The 25,223-nt window shown below is 36.1% G+C and overlaps 1 protein-coding gene and 1 pseudogene across 3 annotated transcripts; both read left to right on the forward strand.

The window, feature by feature from the left end:
* Positions 1-10,496: 10,496 nt before the first annotated feature.
* LOC137245914 (tRNA (guanine(26)-N(2))-dimethyltransferase-like) lies at positions 10,497-12,643 on the forward strand (annotated as a pseudogene).
* Positions 12,644-12,728: 85 nt separating this feature from the next.
* On the forward strand, positions 12,729-16,565 carry LOC137244050 (uncharacterized). Of its 3 annotated transcripts, none has more exons than XM_067772519.1 (4): positions 12,729-13,300; positions 13,370-14,081; positions 15,406-15,768; positions 15,828-16,565. In XM_067772519.1, exons 1-2 carry the CDS (start codon positions 13,141-13,143, stop codon positions 13,717-13,719), a joined length of 510 nt encoding a protein of 169 aa, XP_067628620.1. In that variant the 5' UTR covers positions 12,729-13,140; the 3' UTR covers positions 13,720-14,081; positions 15,406-15,768; positions 15,828-16,565. The 3 variants fall into 3 exon arrangements, with proteins under 3 accessions (XP_067628620.1, XP_067628618.1, XP_067628619.1); XM_067772517.1 differs by having other exon boundaries at positions 12,880-13,300; positions 13,370-14,189; XM_067772518.1 differs by having other exon boundaries at positions 12,880-13,300; positions 15,406-15,761.
* The last annotated feature ends 8,658 nt before the right edge of the window (positions 16,566-25,223 follow it).

The raw sequence follows: 25,223 nt of genomic DNA on the forward strand, positions 1-25,223 counted from the left end.
TATATATGTACACACATATATTCCTAAACTAAAGATCAGCCTACACCCCCATTTCCCACCCCCTTCATTGATATCAATATATCCATGCATAAGCTAACAAATGTTTGTACATACACATGTTCAAATAAAAGACAAACTGTCTCAATCAACCACTTCCTACAAAAACTATTCTTACGCACAAGCATATGTACAAATCTATGTTCATATGTAAGCTAAGAAATATTTTTATATTCGCATGTTGACAAACAAAACAAAATTCACTTCAACCATCCAACCATACACACAAGCACACATACATATGTACATATGTATGCTCATGTTTTGTATTTAAATCGCAAAATCCTGAAAACTAGCTTCCTCTTGATTTTTCATTCATAAATGCTTCTTCTTAAGTTGTCCGAATTGGTGATAGAATTCGGCAACATAGCATTTTGCAATTCGGCAACATGGCCTTTGATAAAATCGTCTGAAGACAAATTTTTGCGATTTTATAAATTCCAACTTCGATGCATGTTGGGGGTATTCATTATGACGAGCATAACTACTTTCATAACCCCGCACTTTTCCTTTGAAATAATACCAAACTATTTATAAGCCTGTATGAAAGTACTAATATGGTAGTAAAAAATGCAAATAAAGATGCACAGATATTGCCTAGTAAATGTCCACTAACATATTAGCAATATAATCTAAAAATTTCCATCCATTGTTCATATAAATTATTGCAAATAATTTTCTCATATCCTGAATTGCCGAGTTGTCACAGCTTATGGACATTTTTATTTGCTATTTGAAGCCCCCTATCATATTCTGCCGAAAAATTGTTCGCGCAGTCACGCAGCCAAATTTGCAGCAACTGTGTTGCAGTTGCTACATAAGAGTGGGGTTTTACCCGTTTCTGGCCTGAATTCCCACTGTGACGTCATACTGTATATGCTGACTTGTTTATCACATGTCAGTACAAAGTAAGAATTTTACATTATTTTCATAGATAAAAATTAATATATGGGAGCGGCGAAATAAATTAAAGTAATTTTGCGAAGAAATATAACATTATTTCGCAAAAGAGCAATAAATTCTTTTATTTTAATTTTATAATAAATTCCCCTTTTAGCTGTGAGCTATTAAAGGTATAAACGGCAACACTTTTAACCACCGACGACACATAATTTGGCTCGTGCCTATTGTATTTCGTCGGCTAATTGCTACGAGCATTGATATTTACATATCCATGGCCGTATACGCGGATTGCCATAATTGATTTGGTCGCTTCATAACGCGGAAAGCGACAAGTTGTTTTATTAATAACTTAAGACACTGCCACAGCATCAAAGCGACCAAGCTTTTTATACATGTCTGCCTTTAATTGGAGTATTATTGAATATGTATATATGTATGTACATTTGTACTTTTTTGCTTTGGTTTGTATTTTCATACATATATATTCAATGATACAATGCTCAACATCTGATCAACAGGCACATGTCTTTTGTGTATTGTTGGTCTTATTTACATATTTAAGGGTTGATTTGAGGCAGGGCAAATGTATTTAAGTTTGACTTGGCTTATCAAACCTGCCTTTGAAAATATTCAAGTACATAGGTACTTACATCATTGTACTGAATAACACATACAAAATGCTTTAGGAAATTTCTTTATAGGTACCTCCCCTCCCACCCATAGTCCAAATAATAACTAAATATTTTTTTATTTATTCAATTGTTATCAAATATTTTATTTATTTCAATTTATTAATAATTCATACTTCATGGTTAATATGCATACATTTTATGCAAATTAACGTTTTATAAATATGCAATGGATTTCGTGTGCACAGAAATTCCAAGTGTGCAAATGCCGTCGGCAAAACACTATTTGCATGCATATTTCAATTTGCATACATTTTCCTAACATTTTAATTTATTAACAAAAAGGGATGGGATAATTCATAAATGTATGATTAATTTACATACATTTCATGAAAGGGCATATTTTGGGTATATGAATAGGTTTTTGTTTGTAAAGAAATAAGCAAAATTTCTGCAATTTGCATCAACATAAAGCAAGCAAATATATTGCTATTATTATATCAATTAAGTTCAAATTCATATTAAATCATAAAACAAGCAAATATATTTCTACAAGTAATAAAATTTAAATTTAATTAATCCTACTAAATACCTATATTCCCACAAAGAAATCATATTAAGAGAAAATCCAGAGAATTTATACACCAGCTGAAACTGTTGACAGAGAATTTTTGCTGTTAACTGGTTAACATTGAAATTGGATTGTGTGTGGTGAAGTGCAAGACGTGTTCACATGCAAAAAAGTTGGAATCTAGCAAAAACGCCTTCTCATTGTGTTTAAATTCTCTGCTACGATTCCAATAGCAGAGAATTTAAACACAATGAGAAGGCGTTTTTGCTAGATTCCAACTTTTTTGCATGTGAACACGTCTTGCACTTCACCACACACAATCCAATTTCAATGTTAACCAGTTAACAGCAAAAATTCTCTGTCAACAGTTTCAGCTGGTGTATAAATTCTCTGGATTTTCTCTTAATATGATTTCTTTGTGGGAATATAGGTATTTAGTAGGATTAATTAAATTTAAATTTTATTACTTGTAGAAATATATTTGCTTGTTTTATGATTTAATATGAATTTGAACTTAATTGATATAATAATAGCAATATATTTGCTTGCTTTATGTTGATGCAAATTGCAGAAATTTTGCTTATTTCTTTACAAACAAAAACCTATTCATATACCCAAAATATGCCCTTTCATGAAATGTATGTAAATTAATCATACATTTATGAATTATCCCATCCCTTTTTGTTAATAAATTAAAATGTTAGGAAAATGTATGCAAATTGAAATATGCATGCAAATAGTGTTTTGCCGACGGCATTTGCACACTTGGAATTTCTGTGCACACGAAATCCATTGCATATTTATAAAACGTTAATTTGCATAAAATGTATGCATATTAACCATGAAGTATGAATTATTAATAAATTGAAATAAATAAAATATTTGATAACAATTGAATAAATAAAAAAATATTTAGTTATTATTTGGACTATGGGTGGGAGGGGAGGTACCTATAAAGAAATTTCCTAAAGCATTTTGTATGTGTTATTCAGTACAATGATGTAAGTACCTATGTACTTGAATATTTTCAAAGGCAGGTTTGATAAGCCAAGTCAAACTTAAATACATTTGCCCTGCCTCAAATCAACCCTTAAATATGTAAATAAGACCAACAATACACAAAAGACATGTGCCTGTTGATCAGATGTTGAGCATTGTATCATTGAATATATATGTATGAAAATACAAACCAAAGCAAAAAAGTACAAATGTACATACATATATACATATTCAATAATACTCCAATTAAAGGCAGACATGTATAAAAAGCTTGGTCGCTTTGATGCTGTGGCAGTGTCTTAAGTTATTAATAAAACAACTTGTCGCTTTCCGCGTTATGAAGCGACCAAATCAATTATGGCAATCCGCGTATACGGCCATGGATATGTAAATATCAATGCTCGTAGCAATTAGCCGACGAAATACAATAGGCACGAGCCAAATTATGTGTCGTCGGTGGTTAAAAGTGTTGCCGTTTATACCTTTAATAGCTCACAGCTAAAAGGGGAATTTATTATAAAATTAAAATAAAAGAATTTATTGCTCTTTTGCGAAATAATGTTATATTTCTTCGCAAAATTACTTTAATTTATTTCGCCGCTCCCATATATTAATTTTTATCTATGAAAATAATGTAAAATTCTTACTTTGTACTGACATGTGATAAACAAGTCAGCATATACAGTATGACGTCACAGTGGGAATTCAGGCCAGAAACGGGTAAAACCCCACTCTTATGTAGCAACTGCAACACAGTTGCTGCAAATTTGGCTGCGTGACTGCGCGAACAATTTTTCGGCAGAATATGATAGGGGGCTTCAAATAGCAAATAAAAATGTCCATAAGCTGTGACAACTCGGCAATTCAGGATATGAGAAAATTATTTGCAATAATTTATATGAACAATGGATGGAAATTTTTAGATTATATTGCTAATATGTTAGTGGACATTTACTAGGCAATATCTGTGCATCTTTATTTGCATTTTTTACTACCATATTAGTACTTTCATACAGGCTTATAAATAGTTTGGTATTATTTCAAAGGAAAAGTGCGGGGTTATGAAAGTAGTTATGCTCGTCATAATGAATACCCCCAACATGCATCGAAGTTGGAATTTATAAAATCGCAAAAATTTGTCTTCAGACGATTTTATCAAAGGCCATGTTGCCGAATTGCAAAATGCTATGTTGCCGAATTCTATCACCAATTCGGACAACTTAAGAAGAAGCATTTATGAATGAAAAATCAAGAGGAAGCTAGTTTTCAGGATTTTGCGATTTAAATACAAAACATGAGCATACATATGTACATATGTATGTGTGCTTGTGTGTATGGTTGGATGGTTGAAGTGAATTTTGTTTTGTTTGTCAACATGCGAATATAAAAATATTTCTTAGCTTACATATGAACATAGATTTGTACATATGCTTGTGCGTAAGAATAGTTTTTGTAGGAAGTGGTTGATTGAGACAGTTTGTCTTTTATTTGAACATGTGTATGTACAAACATTTGTTAGCTTATGCATGGATATATTGATATCAATGAAGGGGGTGGGAAATGGGGGTGTAGGCTGATCTTTAGTTTAGGAATATATGTGTGTACATATATACCAATCTAGGTTTGTTTATACCCACTCACCATTTAGGTGATTAAATTTTCAATTTCCCTACATTTCAATATAATTTGATTATTCTTTCTGACAAAATAATGAGTTACCATACAATTGAACAAAAGAAATAATCAAATATGAATACTTTAGATGATCAAACACTGAATATATTTTTTCAACCACATTTTGGAATCATATTTGAATCAAATGTGTTTACTTTAGGAGATCAAAAATTTATAATAATTTTTAATTCAGCTTTCTGAATCTTTTTTGACTATATTTGTTGACTGAATAATGCATTTTATACTTGTCAAAATATTTCTTTACATCGGAGCTGCTCAACCCCTATACACTTGTAGCACTTTTGTTTTTGTTTTGCCCTGAATCATAGGCACAGATTCAAATTCACACTTTGAATATAAAAAAAAAACAAGAAGGACAGGACTGTCTTCGGCTGTGCCGAAGACTTCAACCTTCCAACCATCATAATTTATTTACAAAAAATCAGAGAATTCAAATTTCCAATATATTTGCTCTGATCAGAGATTTTTTGGTAACAGACGAACAGAGGAAATCGTTAAGAGAATTTTCTGTTACGTCTTGCACCCTGTTAAGTTAACATGAATTTGGGGAATAGTGGTGAAGTGCAAGACGTGACACATGCAAATGGATCGTAAGCAGTGGATGCCAAAATAACGCCTTCTCATTGTGTTTAAATTCTCTGACAATAGTCTAGGGGATTATTTGAGCGATCAACAAAATTTTGCCTTAGATATTGCTCCAACTGAATATTTGCATTGACATTGGGCGCGTTTTGACAAATTGTTTTTGCTTCAGCAACTCTTACATCGAGAAGGTCCCAGAGAGATACTTCGCTTTTATCGACCGATGCTTCTCTTGGGGTGTTGGTAGAAACACTTGTGTTTTGTTGCCGTATTAGGGAAGTTACTCCTTCCACTAGCCATTTTGTTGTATTATTTGCATTAATTTCATTACCGAACGCAATTTTTTTAAACCTAGGATCTAAGAATGTTGATTTGGCGCACATTTTGTCAGACTCCAACTGCCCTAATCGTATCCAAACTACCTCTAACAATCTGCTCTTCAAACTTTCTCCCTCTACAGTTTTCATTTTGCGATTTCGTACTGCGTATTGAAGACCTCTGATCAGGGGGCACTACCAGTGACATCGTGGGATAATTTTCTCCTGACAATTCGGTTGTCAGAGGCTACGGGCTTGAAAAGATTAGTGTAGTCCAACAATGTTTCCCATTCTGATGAATTGAGGAAATCAGGAGCATTTGGTAAAGAAGTTATTATGGCAGAGAGTGGTTTTTTTACCAAGCATATGCGCTCCATCATTATAAGGGTGGAATTCCACCGGGTAGGGACATCTTGTTTTAACCTCAGTTCAGTAACGCCCATTTGCTTTTGCATATTTTTTAATTTTTCCGTCGCTTGAGAACTATGGTTAAAGTAAGTGACTATGGCACGACACTTGGCAGTAACTTGTGGAACAGCTTTGATGGCATCAATTACACATAAATTTAATGTGTGCGCTACACATGGGTGGTGGTGCTTCTGTAGCATTTCAATTATAGTCTTTTTAATATTAGCCCCGTTATCACTTACTACAGTAACTATTTTGTCAAAAACGGACCACTCATCAAATATTAACTTCAATTCTGTAGCTATATTTTGGGAGGTATGATTTCCTAAGATTTCCTTTGTTGATAACGATACGAAAGCCATTACAGACTGTTTCTTTTTCAGCATATCAGTGCAACCTAATGCCAATACAAAAGGGATACACAAGACCAGTGCGAACTTATATTACTTTAGGCATCGAATAAAATTAAAAACTTAAACTGCGATGAGTAGTAAAATTCAAGAATGCGTCTAAAGTAAACTGACCTCAACTTCAACTTCAGTTGAAGCTTTTATCGAAAAACCGGACATAGGTGGGAGAGGTGTTATCCATTATATAGTTGAACTGTAGGAACTTTGCGCACTTAAATGGGTTTCGGGTTTGATGAAAAGTTTTACAGTCACACTTGGAAGTGATCGTAATACTTTTAAATGTGTTTCGATCTCTAAAATTCCATTGTTCTTTCCATCTGCTCTGTTGATTTGACATTGAGAGTTGGAAGTAAAACATATGACCTTTTAATATATCATACAAACTTGATCAGAAGATCTCCCATAAGCTCTTGACAGTTAATTCATGATGTATTACTAATGGTCCCAAGTTATTATTTACTAAAATATGTCAGGGGATATAATAGGAGTCGGCCTAGAACCAGAAGGTGCTAATCCAAGCGAGCCGGATTCATATATTCTAATTTACAATCCATAACAGCAACATTCTTCTTATCATAGTGGTCTAATTTTTAGGCCAAAACAAACATAGTGAGTAACAATTTTTCGTAATTGTATTTAGAAATCCATTGTTTTAGCGAAGTGTTTACATAAATAAGGTGTAATACGATAGTTTTGTTGTTCTTGCACATTTTTCGAAAGTCTTCAGTAGCGCTGCACAGGCGAAAATCCTTGTTGGATATGACGCGAATTCAAATAGTTTGTTTTAACAAAGACCTGTTTCAAATTTTTTTGGAACAAATTAAACATACTTATATGATGGAAACATCAATAATATAAACGCAATAGTTAAGCACGACCTTACTTATGGAAGCCCACGCCAAAGATACCCAAATATGAATCTCTGTAATTAAATCCGGTAAAGGTCCATCGATATTCACCTACTGGTTTAGATGAAAAAATGACTAAAACTACCATATTTCACTCCTGAAAAATGCAAAAAAACCACATTTTTCGGGGACAACATTGGTGAAAAATTTTCAGATAGCCGAATGATAGAACAAAGAAGAATTTAGAGCGAGACAATTGACGGCTTACTTCACCTGGTTATTCCACCATGGTTCTGAGGAAGACGGATGCTTACGGCGTAGATGGTCATTTAAATTTGATGTGTTGCCAGAAAATTTAAAATTTTTTTGCATATATGGCATTTAACTTCATTGCCATTTTTGGTAAAAACTCCCAAACGGAAGATCTCTTCAATTCAGGCCGTATTATAAATATCTACACAAATGAAATCGTTAAAATCACTTCCTCAGTTAAAAATATTTAATAATTACCACGCTTAAAACGTTTGTCGATTAGGTTGACGTATGCTAAATTTATTTTAATATCTTTTTAACACTGATATATGCACAGCAAAAATTTAAATAGAACGAACGATTCGAAGAAATAGTAATGAGCGAATCATTCATACCAAAAACTAGTAATTCGAAAAAATAGTAATGAACGAATCATTCATAACTAAAACTAGTAACTCGAAAAAATAGTAGTGAACGAATCATTCATAACTAAAACTAGTAACTCGAAAAAATAGTAGTGAACGAATCATTTATACCTAAAACTAGTAACTTGAAAAAATAGTAGTGAACGAATCATTCATACCTAAAACTAGTAATTCGAAAAAATAGTAATGAACGAATTTCAAATGACTATCGAATGAATGAAAATTAGTGAACTATCGAATAACTCGATAGTTTTCATTCGATAGTTCCCAACACTACTCTTAACGCAATGTAAAGGCAACGGCGACGCAGGGAAAATAATAAAAAGCCTATAAATCTACTGATCATAATTAATTAATCCCTCCCGTTCTATGCAGTTGTATGCATACATACATATGGGTTTTGTTCTCCAAACGCTATTTAAAGAAATCAATTGGTATTTACATGAACTTCGAACTCTTTGGTATTTGCCTTCTTCAGTTGATTATCAACAAAGGCATGACAAATTATCACTAACAAATTCATACATGTTGTTTATATAATTAATATGGTAGGCAATTTACTTACCCTTTCTGGTGCGATGATCCTGGACAATCGGGCCTGACTAGACAAGATTTATTTTGCTTTAACATAGCGTGCTTAACGCGAACCATATCATGCTAGGGCACAATTTCGATTATACAACCAATCAAAGAAATGTCGTGCTTGTAATACTGCTATGATAGCAGCAGCAGCCCCCGGTGGCGGCACATAAACAACAGTTGCATGCGGATCAGTTGCATTTTTTGCTTCGGCTATTTTCAATTTTAATTCACATTACATTATCTACTATTGCAATTTTTAATCAATAAAAATCAATATAAATTACCGAAGCAAATACTGGCAAACCAAGATGCGTAGTTCCACCCTTTTTTGGGAAAATACATCCAACCAATTTTGTACCGTATTCCAAAGCATGTTGGTTGTGGAAAGTACCTTGTTTACCGGTAAATCCTTTGCAAATGACACGTGAATCTGCATTTAATTGTAGGTTTCTTGTTGTTTTGGCATATCCTGAGCTGAATCGCACCCCGGCAGAGATGATATATATTAGAATAATATAACATTTTTTTTATTATTTAAAAATACACATACGTATGAATGAAAAGCAGAGAGTAAATAATGTTGCTTTGGTTGTAGCGATAAGGACACTCCCCGGGAGCGATTTAGTATGACCACCTGATACCTTCTAGGCCATCCCGACGATTCTATACAACTTTCAGATTCTATAAACGGATCTTGACACGCGTCTTTTGATACCACCTTTGTTTAGGTTGTCCACTGTCTTGAAAACGTTACCTTTTTTGGTTTTGGAAATCGAATCTTCCAATTCCAATTGGTGGCAAGAGGACTTGGCTGCCTCTAGTTAATGCGCCAGGTTAATTTAGAAGTGCCTAAACGGCTAACACACGTTACACCTAAAAGCCCGTAGCACAAGCACTCTTTTAGTTTAATTACCACAATTATAGTTTTTCATCGTTTTAAAATGTTTCCCGGAATAATTAATAAATTGTCGTATTAAGATGACGCTGTCATTTCGATGACAGCAAGAAACGTCGATGTGTAAGTGGAGAGCGAAAAAAGCTTTGAATGTGTGGGTGAACTACCCTTCAAAACGCGAGTACCCATAAATACCCTGCAAAAATCGTGTGACCAAAAACGCACACAGCCACACGAATTTTTGACAGGGGTGACGATTTGGAATGAAAAATTGTGCAAATGAAATAGCATGCTGACAAATTTTGCTTTCCCACAATGTATCGTACTCTCTCGCACCTATTATTTTCATAGGGATAGCAAAATACGTCATTTTTGCGTGCAAAAAATCCGCCATTTCTAATTCTGCAGAAAAGTGGAAAATTTTTTCAATTTGTGTGATTTACATTTTGCAGAAATTAATATACGCATTCTTTAATATTTTTTGGTCTACTAAAGTGTGTTTTAGCAAAAAAACTCATATCAATGTGTGCATGTTTATAAAGAAAGAAAGTGAAATATGTAATTGCTTAGTATAAATAATCGTGAGCAATTCTAATGGAGAATAGTAAATTTTGATTTCCACATACATACAAGAAAAAAATTTTTTTTACCATTAAGATTTATTATCCAAAATTGAAAAAAAAAGATTAGAAAATTCGGTGTAAAAAACGGCTATGTGTGCAATAAAATAGCCTCTCTTGTTGAGATACCCCTCCATGGTCACCATTAATTATTGTGACGGAGGTGTGTTTGCAGCAGCAATGTGAACACAAACAGTGTAGGTCGTGGTGGTTGTTGTTCGTGGTCCGCATCAACTGGACCAGGTGGGGCAATGACGCCACATCCAGTTATACCAAGGTATATACCACAACAGCAAACGGGTAATGCAAGGCCACGATAGCAGCAGCAACAACCTCCCAATGCTGGCTATCATCGTTGATTTATAAAAAAACAGTGTTGTCCATCTTTAATGCTTACAGCAGTTTAAAGCCAAAAGGGAAGTTGGGGAAATAGCTGAAAATAAGGTAAATATATGTTTCGCGTTATTAACAAAATTGCCCTAAATTTTATGAATTAACAGATCGCTACGAACGGCAAAGCACCCGAACGTGTGATCAAAGAAAGCACTACAGAAATTATTGCCGGCGGGGCCGTATTCTACAATCCAGTACAAGAATTTAATCGTGATTTAAGTATTTCAGTACTTAATGTATACTCAAAGCGGTTGATAAGAGAGCGGGAAGCGGCGGCGCATAAAAATCCACAAAATACAAAGGAAAGCAAGCAATGCTAATGACAAGAAACCATACCCGACTGGTGGTGTAAAATACGACGATGGACTGCGAATATTGGAAGCGCTTGCTGCAACAGGTTTACGTAGCATAAGTTATGCAAAAGAAGTAGCAGGCGTGCGTGAAATTGTTGCAAATGATCTATCTAAGGTGGCAGTAGATTCCATTAGCGTAAATATGCGACACAATGGAGTGGAACATTTAATTGTGCCAAGCGAAGGGGATGCAATGTAGGTTTGATATACGAATCAATAGCTATTGATTTAACTGTAATAATCAATAATAAAATTCGCAATAGGACTCTCATGTACCTTTCAACTTCATATGAGAAGCGTTTCGATGTTATAGACCTAGATCCTTATGATTGTCCGAATCGCTTTCTGGATGGCGCTATACAATCACTGACGAGTGAGGGTTCATTACTTGTAACTGCGAATGATATGGATGTGCTGGCAGGCAATACGCCTGAAGCCTGCAATGCCAAATATAGTTCTGTGCCTTTGCGTATGAAATGCTGCCATGAGATGGGATTGCGTATACTATTGCATTGCATTGAAACGCACTCTAATCGTTATGGAAAATATATTGAGCCACTTTTGAGCATTTCTGCCAATTTTTATATACGCGTATTTGTGCGTATGCATAGTAGTCAAGCGAAGTGTAAATATAGCATGAGGTTGGTATACAGCCTTTTGGCCTTTTACCACAATCCAATTACTTACCATATCTTTATATTATGAACACAGCAAACAATGAATGGTATTTCAATGCACTGGTTGTGATACCTATACGCTACAGCCTATGGGTATTGTGAAAAGCAAGATCTCAGATAAAGGCAATGCCGAAGAAAAATTCGGTATACCAACTGGACCAAATGTTATTACAAATTGTGCGCATTGCGGTGATAAACATCATGTAAGTTTCAACTATCCCACTTAAGTATTTAAACTCGAATAAATCAAATTTTTTCCTTCTTACTTAATTGGTGCTTAACCGTTTAAACGGTTATGTCCGTTCAAAAAGGCGCGTCAGTCGCTTTTTCAGAGGGTTAACTGGCACCAATTGTTCACACCAAATTGTTTCTTATATTCCCAAATATAGATGGGCGGCCACTTTGGTCGCATCCCATACATGATCCAACGTTTGTTGAAGAATTGCTACAAATCATAGAAGAAAAACCGCTAAGTGATTTGGACACACAACGTCGTTTAAAAGGTGTGTTATCGGCGGTATGCCTGAACTTGTATTGGGTACATGAGTTTTTATGTAAAAAATATTCATCATATCCAACATCAATACCTCGCATTCAATTGTGGACGCTGTACGCACTACATTGGGTTCACGTAATATGGACAAGCATATTGTTGATTCCAGTGGTAAGGCCACAATTTCAAATGATGGGGCAACCATTAAGAAACTATTGGATAAAATAATAACACAACGTAGCTTGCTCAAGTGGTATAAGCTTATCTGGAAAAGATATTTCGTAACGAAAACCCTGGAAGATTACCGCGCCTTGTCTGCTGTGGTTCAACAAAATATAACTTGGATGTTTGTTGCTCTTTTTCAATTTTCCTGAATACAAATGTCTGGATTGGAAAAATTTCAAGCAAATAAAGCTTGGAGTGCAAAAGTCAAGAAATTACTTGTCATGCAACGGTAAATGCTTATAAATATATCATTAAAATTGCATGCTTGTTTATGATGAGCCATTCGAGTGAGCATGGAGATGGATGTTTTAAATACTGTACAGTAAATTGGCTTACTATATAAGAATTTGAAATTTTTCCAAATATTTGACTAAAAAGTAGCTACTAGCTTGTAGAACTTTATTACTTTACTTTTAAAAAGATAAATCACTTTAGCATGGTAATATATACCTATTATTAAAAATTAATACAAACAATATCTTCAACATTTTTTTCTCGATTCACGAACACATTTAGAAAGGCTACAACGCCTGCTAAAGAGCCGGTATCTTGCCAACGCTTTAGCTTGGATTAAGAGGAGGATCTACAAACTTTGCTAGAAGCACGCGCAGCTCCTCATGTAGCGAATGTGGATCAACACGAAAGTAACGTTGCTGTTAGCGGAAATGCAATGAACAAACTATTTGAAATGGAGGATGAAAATAAATCCAACAATGCAAACACTATAAAGAGGATTCCTTATAATTTTTCAACTAAGGCATCTTGTGACGAAACGATATTCGAATGCCAACAGCAACGTACGTCTGATGAAAGTTTTATGGCTTTGGAAAAAATGTGATAAAACAGCATCCGATCCTGACAGCACACTATTTAAGTACATACATAGCGAGAACAAGGATATGGTTAAAGAAGATGCTAAAAAGCGCAGCGCCGATGGAAACTATTTTAAAATCCCTTGTAAACAAGGTAAGTGAATATACAACATATTGAAAGTTGATAAGATTGCGTGGTATAAATTTAATAATATAATCTTAGAACTACAAGAAATAGATGAAGAAGCACAATCACTGCAACGTCTATTGCATGACTTATGCGTACAGGAGCAGCATCAATTGGATAATGAAACTCCTTTAAAAAGTATTGATGTAACACTACTAGAAGATATTGAAGCGCCATCTAAAATGTGGGACTCCACAATAGTGGGCGATACCACTTTACAAACTTCACCTTTGAAAATGGTGAGACTTCTCAGACCATCTACTATACTAGAGGAAAATTGCGAAGATCAGTCTAATAGTTCTTTGGGTGGTGATCATGCATCATCACACATAAGCTTTCAAAGCGCTCAAAAAGGCAGTGAAACTTCAGCGACAACAAGCTTTTAAAAAAAATAGCTTTACCTACGCTCTAAATCTACGCCGTCATATACGTACACATACCGGTGGAAAACCATACAAATGCGAATACTGCGAATGCACCTTTGCTGTAAGCGGTCCAGTGCTGTCGCATTTACGTACACATCTGGGCAAAAATATTCATAGATGTGAGTTTTGCCCATCAACTTTTCCTCACTTTACGGAGTTACGTACGCATTTAACTACGCACAAAGACGAAGATCCAGAAACGCGGGAGCGAAATATGACAGCCTTAAAGGAGGAGGAGGCTAAATTAAAGCAAAATTTGGCCACTAAAATTCAGCAGCCGCCAAAACCCAAACGAAAATATACGTGCAATTTCTGCAACAAGGGTAAAGGTTTATAAGACTGCGATGTAAATGATATTCATTTTACTGATCGTTAATTCACAGACTTTACAACTTCATCTAAGCTAAAGCGCCATATACGTATGCATACCGGTGAGCGACCATACTCGTGCTCAGAGTGTGGGAAATCATTCTCATTGAAATCGTAAGAATATACAATAGGGTTCAGAGTTTGAACGGCCGGCAGTTAAAAATTGATTTATTTTAAAAGTTAATAAAAAAACTTATATCTAAACATATCCGTAAAACGAAAGGCACAAAAACAAAAGCTCAGTAAAAATGGGACAACTAAATGAAACCTTATATCCATATCGCCTGCTGATTGGTATATCACTCGGTTGTTGTTGTAGCAGTTAGGTGGGGCGAAGCACTGCTACAACAATATCACCCGGTCTCGGGTGCCGTTTCGAAAAGCACCTTTCTCAGAAAACATTTGAATAACCCCGTATATTAGAAAAGCCCTATCACAGAATTCGGTTGAAGAATGCCCTAACTCAGATTTGGTTTCAAAAATGACCGATCTGAGCTCAAATACAACACATTTTGACAATAGCTGGAGTGTTTATGAAACAAATTCTAAGATAGGGCGTTCTTCAAACGAATTCTGAGAAAGGAAGTTTTTGGAACGGCAGCTGAGATTTGGTGATATTCCACTTAGCAGCCGATATGAATATATGGTAAGTCTCATTTTTACCGACCTTTCCTTTTTAAAAATGTGCTTAACAAAACTTTTTTCTTTTAATGCACTCTTAAAATGAATCCATAAGCACTGTAACGTTAACAACTTTTTCATACTTGTTTTTTGATTTGTATTGAGAGTGGCGATTTTAAACCAAAATTTTAAGGTGTAAGACAGTCGGTAGGGTAATGTCATATGGTCGACGTTTGGCGCGACCATGTTTTAAATAAGATCACCGATGATTTGGTTGGTTACAATATCAGGTTTCGCGAGGCGACAAAACTGGAGAGATTGGGGAGATAGCTGTTTATTTTATTACAAAGCTCATCGGTGTAGGAAACAATAGCATAGGTGTAGAAGCAATAGTGACTCCTTCTGGTGGTAAAGGTATCTATTGATATGTAGAAGTTAAACAGAAATTTGATGAATATGAGTTTTTTTTAAGTTATTGCAAAAAAGCGTTGAGGATTTTTAATATCTTACGAGGTACCTTCGTACATGTTTCTAAGAATGAAGAATGAGACCTATTCAAACTTCGCTATACTTTAACATACGATACTTTACCCCATTTTAACACAACTATCATTTATTGATTTTATTAAATTTTATAAAATGTTTCTTCCTCCACAGTTCCATTTCCGTATTGGATGGTAAATATGGCTTTCGCATTTTCTCCATCAATAACTGACAAGGTGGAAAAAATCTATGCGTGTAAATCGCAACATATCTTGGTCGAGCGTTTCTTCAATAGCTCTCTAGTAGTGATGGTGACAGCAGAGAAACCCAACTGTTTACAAATGTTACAATATATCAATTGCGTCTACGGCTCAAATACCCACAGTATATGAGTGAATCGAACGCACCTAATTGTCTGCCTAACGGATAGTATACATATTCATCAAATCGAAAATATTGCATCAAACGAACTGGGTCTGAATACTGAAACAGTACACATATTCAAAATCGATGAGGAGGCTGTGATGATGGTATAGGGTGAGTTGTTGAATAACATATGAAAACCACTTTAACTCATTTATATATTTGCATTACAGCTAAAGCTTTACAAACAGCAAAAATTGCTGGCGCCAAGCAATTGGAAAAGGCAGTGAAGCATTCATCACACTGTACGGATGGTGTAAAGTTAGAAACTGCTGTTGTAACAGCTGCCGAGTAACGGCTCGTCCGACTATCTATCGAAGACAGTATAATCATATATTTTGCCAACACAGGTTAGCGATGTGCTTGCACAGGAAAAGATTTCAATTGGAAAACAAAAACCAATTAAGAGAGTTTATGTTATTATTAAAGTACTTACTTTTCTTTATATCAATTGTATTAATTTAAGTTGCAATATCACGTACATATATAATAAGGGATGTGATACGATTGCTGTCGGAATTAGATTTGAAACCAATCAATACTCCTGCTATGGGTTGCAGAATTATTGCTTGAATGATTAGATTTAGAACAATAATAAGTCTGACTCAATTACTAGTCGTACATTTTTAAGTTCTTCAATTGCGACAGCAATCGGATGCACGACACCTTTGAATATTCTTGATCTGAATTTCTACTAAGCTTTAAGTTGTAGATTATTCAAATAATTGGAGTTTTGTCTAAAGCTTAATATTATTTTTTTGCTCGCTTAGAAGAGATTGGAAAACAAAAACCAATTAAGCGAGTTTATTTATTATTAAAGTTCTTCTGTTTTATATGAACTGGATTAATATAAGTTCCAATTTCATGTACATATATAATAATATTGAAAATAATAAATATTGAAAATTCAATTTTTTTGGTTCATATTTTATTCATATGGCTGCTCCAGGTAAAGTAAATCTGCAGGTAAAATACACGTTATATGGCGGTTATATAAATGGTAAAACCGCAGTAAAATTGATTGTCAAATGGCTCGAAAATGTAGAGTGAAATGACGGGAAAATGACCGCCATTTGACGAGCATTGTGACGTGTGTGAGCAGCACAGTGCTATGCTCACATCCTATAAGTGGGAGCGGAATGCACGATCACATTAATAGGAACGAAACAGAAAATTTGGCCACAAAAGTTCATCACGCCCATGCAAACGTGACTATGAATATAAGCGCTGCAGAAAGTCACAATGGCCGTAAAATGACTAGTAAAATGACGTGGAGCGTTTTTGCAGGGTAATGTAAGGAATACTCCTTTGGGAGTATAGGAGTATTCCAAAACTAATCTGTATTCATACAAAAAATGTGCTCCAATTAACATTGCGATGTCCTAGGAGAGGAGTAGGTGATCCCACTCTCGCTTTGTTTGTGAGTATACCATAGAGTACATACGTGAGAGTACTTTACACAGCACTTTCACTGTAGTACTCCATGGAGCACCCACAGAGGATCATATTCCAAAGTACTAAAGAGGAATTGTGTGGGAAAGAATTATCAGAGTGAGTTTAATTTAAAATGAAGAGGGGCAATACAACATTTATATTTTATACTACGAATATTCTTATGTTATTTATCATTTGCGTGAATAAAGAAACAAATATTTCTCTATACTATAGTATCAGAGAATATAGTATGTATACATAAAACCAGTGTGTGGTTGCATTTTATCAGAGTTGCCATAGTAAAATTTTATTATCAGTTATTTGTATGCAATATTTTAGTTTTGGCAACTCTGTTCGATCTTCATCGTGTTGTGATCACGGTCGTTAAAAAACGAGCAATGATCAGCTTATGGTCGTCCGCAAACGCATTGCAAAGGAGTATTGTTAGAGTACTCCAACATGAAGAAAATGGAACACGTAACCCAACAATTTTTGCAGGGTAGTTACCACCGTCTTGTAGGGTAGTTACCTCCGTCTTGTAGGGTGTTTGTTCTGGCTCTTTATTTCCGACAAAACAGCAGTGTGTATGTATGTACATCCAAAGAGGATAAATATAATAAAGCCCCCATTACTGATACTTAGCATAGACTAGACTTGACTTGGCGTAAACTTGGCAACTTAGCCACGATTATACTCCACTTGGCGCATACAACCTGGCATCATAATCAGCGTTGAAATTTATTTTTAAATAAATGTCAATTTGTATGACAAAATGTCAAAATGAAATGGAAACAAACAAATGGCATCTCAAAATGTAAACGTCACTTATAACTTGCATAGAAAATCAAAATTCAACAGACTTCTAAGTCAAGTTAAGTGTTGCTAAGTTTTGAGTAATCAGTAACATGTAATGTTCATTTAACAGAACTGTAAGTGACAGTTCGCAAGCCAAGTCAAGTCTATGCTAAGTATCAGTAATGGAGCCTTTAGCCACGATTATACTCCACTTGGCGCATACAAGCTGGCATCATAATCAGCGTTGAAATTTATTTTTAAATAAATGTCAAATTGTATGACAAAATGTCAAAATGAAATGGAAACAAACAAATGGCATCTCAAAATGTAAACGTCACTTAGAACTTACATAGAAAATCAAAATTCAACAGTCTTCTAAGTCAAGTTAAGTGTTGCTAAGTTTTGAGTAATCAGTAACATGCAATGTTCATTTAACAGAACTGTAAGTGACAGTTCTCAAGCCAAGTCAAGTCTATGTTAAGTATCAGTAATGGGCCCTTTATTAAGCCCCCATTACTGATACTTAGCATAGACTTGACTTGACTTGGCGTAAACTTGGCAACTTAGCCACGATTATACTCCACTTTGCGCATGCAACCTGGCATCATAATCAGCGTTGAAATTTATTTTTAAATAAATGTCAATTTGTATGACAAAATGTCAAAATGAAATGGAAACAAACAAATGGCATCTCAAAATGTAAACGTCACTTAGAACTTACATAGAAAATCAAAATTCAACAAACTTCTAAGTCAAGTTAAGTGTTGCTAAGTTTTGAGTAATCAGTAACATGCAATGTTCATTTAACAGAACTGTAAGTGACAGTTCTCAAGCCAAGTCAAGTCTATGTTAAGTATCAGGGGTTGGATTTTATATAAGGTACCACGATTATCAAACTTTTGTTGATTTGTAGGGGTAGAGGGGGTCCTAAAAATCACAAAATTATCATCCGCAGCTCTAGGAAACTCTTAGTTTATGAAATATAAGCTTTTTAATTTCCAAATTTAGTAAAATTTCAACTTAAGTACTGCACTTAAAATTCGGGTCGTACATGTCGATAGCGATATCAAAAGACGCGTATTTGCGTCAAGATTCAGAATCCCAAAGCAGAAACTACATTTTTTATCTCGGTCATAGTGTACCTATACCAAGTGTGTTCACTAAGCGATAAACGTCAAAACTACAAACAGCCTCGCTCACCTGATGGAAATCTCAGGTCTAGAGTCGCATTTTTAGTCTCAACGACAACATTTTTGACTACCAATCGTATGGACTTTTTCAATTTTTCAATCATTCGGAGCATTCGGTAATGGTATCCATTTTGAATTCGCTGTCATTCCGAATCCAGCGAGTGCCTGTCAGAATGCTTGACAGATAAGTCAACACACTTGTACTTGTACACTATGATCTCGGTTAAAAGTTATTCGCGGAAAACCCGTCGGTACTATTGTCGCTTTTTTCGTTGTTGCAATTAAACAAACGAAAACAAATGAAGGTGGTGAATAGTGTTGCCAGCTCCGCAACAATATCTTTTTAACTTGTAGAAGATTATAAGGTGGTGACACGTCGACATAAATGCAAACAAACATACACTATCGATGTATTTTGTTTTGTAATTCTCTGAATAATTTGAAATTAATGTATTTGGCAGCGATTTAGTTTAGCACCCCCTCGAGTTCGGGGTTAAACTTGGTATCAAATGAAAGAGGGAGTTCTCCCGATTACAAATATATATAACTTAAAGTGCGCAGACTTATAGTTTACAAATTTAGCAAATTTCTATAGCACTCTCACTTACAATTTACACATCTTTCAAAACCTTTATGCTCATAAATATCTATATAAATTGGCAACGATACACTTAAATTTCATTTTAGTATATTTCACATATAATTCTTGCATTGTTTTTACTTAATTTAAATGTTTTTATTAAATAAATCGCGCTTTTGTAGCAACATTCACATTTATGTATGTATATATTTTATCGATGACATTACAAAGCTGTGCTGCCACATCAACAAAGAAAAAACAAATATAAATATTAACGTGCCACCTTTCAGTTAATAAAGAAAAAGGAAAATATATATTTTTACTACTATGCGGAAGGACATCACCGTGGCGGTAGCCACGGTTATACCACACACCCGGGCTTGGCATGGCGTAGCCCAGGGTTATTTTAAATAAGCGCGGCCGAAGGCCCCCTACGCGGAAAGCTGTTCTACGCAGAATTACTGTGCATGGCGCAGCCGGTGTTGGATCGGCTAACATAACAATAAACATAAGAGTTATAAGGTAATATGCGGAAGGACATCACCGTGGCGGTAGCCACGGTTATACCACACACCCTGACTTGGCATGGCGTAGCCCAGGGTTATTTTAAATAAGCGCGGCCGAAGGCGCCTACGCGGAAAGGTGTTCTACGCAGAATTACTGTGCATGGCGCAGCCGCTGTTGGATCGGCTAACATAACAATAAACATAAGATTTATAAGGTAATATGCGGAAGGACATCACCGTGGCGGTAGCCACGGTTATACCACACACCCGGACTTGGCATGGCATAGCCCAGGGTTATTTTAAATAAGCGCGGCCGAAGGCCGCCTACGCGGAAAGGTGTTCTACGCAGAATTACTGTGCATGGCGCAGCCGGTGTTGGATCGGCTAACATAACAATAAACATAAGAGTTATAAGGTAATATCAGCTCGTTCACGAATGCAAAAAAGAGCTTTTTCAAATTTTTGGTAAATAAAGACTAGAAAAGTTAAAGATATATATACATCAGATGAAAGATATTTTTATAAGTTATTTTTCGATTCTGCACTTGTTCGGAAACCCCTTTCTCTTCTAAAGTGAAACTTTGTGAGATTTTCCCACTTCATGTCCTAAAAATAGATAACTTGGATTAGAACATCGCGCGATTTTAACCGATTTAACTGATTAAGCCTCCTTTCGCCTGAACCGTTAATGATAAAACCTTGAATCAACTTGTGGATTAATCTACACGTGAATACCTACAATATGCAAAAACAAAATCGATTCCATCTTGCTTGGTTCAAGAGATATGCACACTAATCGGTTTCTAATCAGCACTGATGGACTAACCCATCAGTGTGCGGTAGAAATTGAACCGGTATAGATAGAACATTGGATCAAATTGTGAATGGTGCTAAATGGGGATGGCTATCTAATGCAAAAATAAAATTTAGAAAATATTGCGTAGTTCAAGAGATATGGCTCCAAATCGGGTTTCGGGGTCATATGTGTACCGATAAACTCCATTTTTTCATTGAAGGGTTAATTATGGAACTCTCAATCAAATTGTCGTTTAATCTACAAATGGATACCCACATATTGCCCAAAAAAATTCCCTATCCTGCTTGGTTCAAGAGATATGCACACTAATCGGTTTCTAATCAGCACTGATCGACTAACCCATCAGTGTGCGGTAGAAATTGAGCCGTTATAGGTAGAACATTGGATCAAATTGTGAATGGTGCTAAACGGGGATGGCTATCTAATACAAAAATATAATTTAGAAAATCTTGCGCAGTTCAAGAGATATGGCGCCAAATCGGGTTTCGGGGTCATATGTGTACAGATAAACTCCACTTTTTCATTGAAGGGTTAATTATGGAACTCTCAATCAAATTGTCGTTTAATCTACAAATGGATACCCACATATTGCCCAAAAAAAAATTTCCTATCCTGCTTGGTTCAAGAGATATGCACACTAATCGGTTTCTAATCAGCACTGATCGACTAACCCATCAGTGTGCGGTAGAAATTGAACCGGTATAGATAGAACATTGGATCAAATTGTGAATGGTGCTAAACGGGGATGGCTATCTAATGCAAAAATAAAATTTAGAAAATCTTGCGTAGTTCAAGAGATATGGCTCCAAATCGGGTTTCGGGGTCATATGTGTACCGATAAACTCCATTTTTTCATTGAAGGGTTAATTATGGAACTCTCAATCAAATTGTCGTTTAATCTACAAATGGATACCCACATATTGCCCAAAAAAATTCCCTATCCTGCTTGGTTCAAGAGATATGCACACTAATCGGTTTCTAATCAGCACTGATCGACTAACCCATCAGTGTGCGGTAGAAATTGAGCCGTTATAGATAGAACATTGGATCAAATTGTGAATGGTGCTAAACGGGGATGGCTATCTAATGCAAAAATATTGTTACGAATATTAGCAAAACTAAGGAGTGCTGCCAGCTCTAAGCCGATCTAAGCAGTGACGTGAATGCACATCAATAATTCAATCATTATGTATCTACATAAACGAATCAATAATTGCGTCTACACATATGTACACATTCCGACGAGCAACATTTACATACAAGGCAGCGAGAGATGAGATGTCACACACCGATGAATTTACTTATACGCTTATGTGTGTGCGGGAGACTGTAAACTACAAACACATGCATATACCTTATCTGAGTTGTCACAAGAGAGAGCAATAATTTGTGCACGTAGTTGTGGCTGGCGATTTTGTAGCCGAAACAACTAGTAACTTCTGGAAATCGAAGAGCCTAGAAGTATGCAGCGTAAACTATAAAAGCGATGCAGGCGAGTAAGAAGTAATTCAATTTGATTTGAATTGTCAAGCAGTTACGAGTAAGACGATATCTAGCGAGCAATAGCACTATTATTTTGAAAGTCAGTTTCCTTTAAGATATGAGTTTGGTTATTAAGCTATTCGTTGCACAGTTTGAGTGTTATTGTCAGGCATGCTTAACGAACGAAACGATATCATTTCGTTACGATAATCAACGCTAATAAACGAAACGAAGTCAACGTTAAGAAGTGACTTCGTTCCGTTTATTAGCGTTGATTATCGTAACGAAATGATATCGTTTCGTTCGTTAAGCATGCCTGGTTATTGTGAAGTATTTTAATAAAGGCCATTTTTCCGTTATTCAATATTGGAGTTATTTATTCAACAGTTTAGCGATACGATCCTAGCAAAAGGGCAAATAAGAGGATTTGCAAATAAAAATTCGTTACAATTGGTGTCAGAAGAGGAATTGTTGAATAAATTCTAGAGGACAACAAGGACATGGCAAAGTTAAGTGAATTGAAGATCCCGCAACTGAAGAAGGAGTTGGAGAGCCGTGGATTGAATACAAGCGGCGTTAAACTCGAACTTCAGGCACGGCTACGAGAAGCAATGGAAGCAGAAGGAATTGATGTGGAAGAGCATGTCTTTCATCTTGATGGCGAGGAGACAACAAAAATTGAAGAGAAGAACGAAACATCGCAGACGGTTACCAGTACAGACTTGAACATGATTTTAGCTGCAATATCTGCTCAAACATCGACAGTGTCATCTCAACTGGCAGAACAGAAGACATATATGGCATCACAACTAGAATCGCAGGAGACACGCATAACATCCAAGATTGAAGCACAAGAAACGCGTATGGCAGAAATGTCGACACAGATTACATCAAAAATGGAGACACAACTGAAAGCACAAGAGGCACGCATAACAGTACAACTCGAAGCACAAGAGGCGCGTATATCATCAAAACTCGAAGCACGTATGGACGAGAAAATAACGCAGTTTGAGGAAAAAATCGAAGCCGAGGTGGATGCTTTGAGAGGTCGTATACAAGAGTTGCAATTAAACCGCCCAGCTGTTTCAGCAAGCAATACAAAGGTAAAAACACCATCCTTTGACGGTTCTGTTCCTTTCCAGGTCTTTAAGCTACAGTTTGAGAAGACCGCAGCAGTGAACAACTGGAATTCGGAAGATAAAGTTGCTGCACTATTCGTGGCATTGAAGGGGCCAGCAGCGGAAATTCTACAGACGATTCCCGAAGGAGAGCGGAACAATTATGAAGCATTGATGGCTGCTGTAGAACGACGTTATGGAAGCGAGCATAGGAAACAGATATTCCAAATTGAGTTGCAAAACCGCTACCAAAAAGCAAATGAAACATTGCAGGAGTTCGCTTCAGATATTGAAAGATTGGCTCATCTTGCAAATGCGGACGCACCCGTGGAATACACTGAAAGGGTAAAAATCCAGAGTTTCATAAATGGCATACGGGACGTGGAAACGAAGCGAGCTACATACGCAAACCCAAAGCTGACATTTTCTGAAACGGTATCACATGCATTGACTCAGGAAACGGCCTCACTATTGAGTAAACCAGCATACAAAGCTCATCGTGTAGAAGTGGAAAGACCAGATTGGGTAGACACTATTTTGGAAGCACTGAAGGGATCACAACAGAAAAATGCCGGAGTTATTAAATGTTTCAAGTGCGGCAACCCAGGTCATATTGCACGACATTGCAGCAGCGGTCCCAATAGCTCCAACAATGTGGGTGGTCGTAAACGCAGAGCAGAAGGTGATGAGCAAATATCCAAGACCACTCAATCGTTAAACTAAATCGAGTCAGCCGCAAGGGGCGACAGCTGGCTTCCGCAATTGAATGCCCCATAATCTCTATCTCGCAGATTGGAAGAAGATCGAGCAACCTTACTGTTGGAGGACATGTGGACGGAAAGGAACGGTTATTGACTGTAGATACGGGTGCATCTCATTCCATCATTCGAGCGGATTTAGTCAACAAAAAGATAAGACCATTGCTTGGAGCAAGATTACGTACAGCCACGGGAGAGGACACCCAGGTAATTGGAGAAGTAGAATGTGAAGTCGCAATTGGGAACGTCATGGTAGTACACAATTTTATAGTGGCAGAAATTGTTGATGAAATCATAATTGGAGTGGACTTCTTAATCGACCAGGGCATCAAGATCGACATGCACAGCAAGACGATGCGATATAAAAACATGGATGTACCACTTAATTTCGGCTACGAGAGAGGCTACAGCAGTAAACGAGTGCTGGTGGAAGAGAGTCAGCAAATACCACCAAAATCCGAAGCAGTCATCTGGGCAAAGGTTGATGGAGATTGTGGGACAAACAAATTGTGGGTTGTCGAAGCAGCAAACAAATCAGCACTAAATACTTGTAGGAAAAACCCTGGCTATGACAAAACAAGATGGACGTATTCCGGTAAGAGTACTCAATGAGTTCAAGTCACCACTCAAACTGACTAAAGGAGCTATTTTGGGAAGATGCCAAGAGGCTGAAGTGGTTATTAACTGTGAACAGCTCCAGGAACACGTTTCAGCTAGTAATACTGATCTTTCAAATGACATCACGGCATGGATGCAGGGACTAGAGGAAGCATATCAGAGTAAGGCAAAACAACTGCTCCTAAAGTACGCGAACATATTTGACCAGGATGATTCTAAACCAGGCCGCACCAACGTTGTGAAACATCAAATTGACACTGGAGATGCGAGA

The sequence above is a fragment of the Eurosta solidaginis genome, chromosome 3 (assembly GCF_040869045.1).
Source record: "Eurosta solidaginis isolate ZX-2024a chromosome 3, ASM4086904v1, whole genome shotgun sequence".
NCBI lineage: Eukaryota > Metazoa > Arthropoda > Insecta > Diptera > Tephritidae > Eurosta > Eurosta solidaginis.

Coding starts and splice junctions, on each gene's coding strand:
- LOC137244050 (XM_067772519.1), top strand. CDS start 13,141: ATGAAAGTTTTATGGCTTTGGAAAAAATGTGATAAAACAGCATCCGAT. Junction 13,301..13,369: donor TAAAATCCCTTGTAAACAAG/GTAAGTGAATAT, acceptor ATATAATCTTAG/AACTACAAGAAATAGATGAA.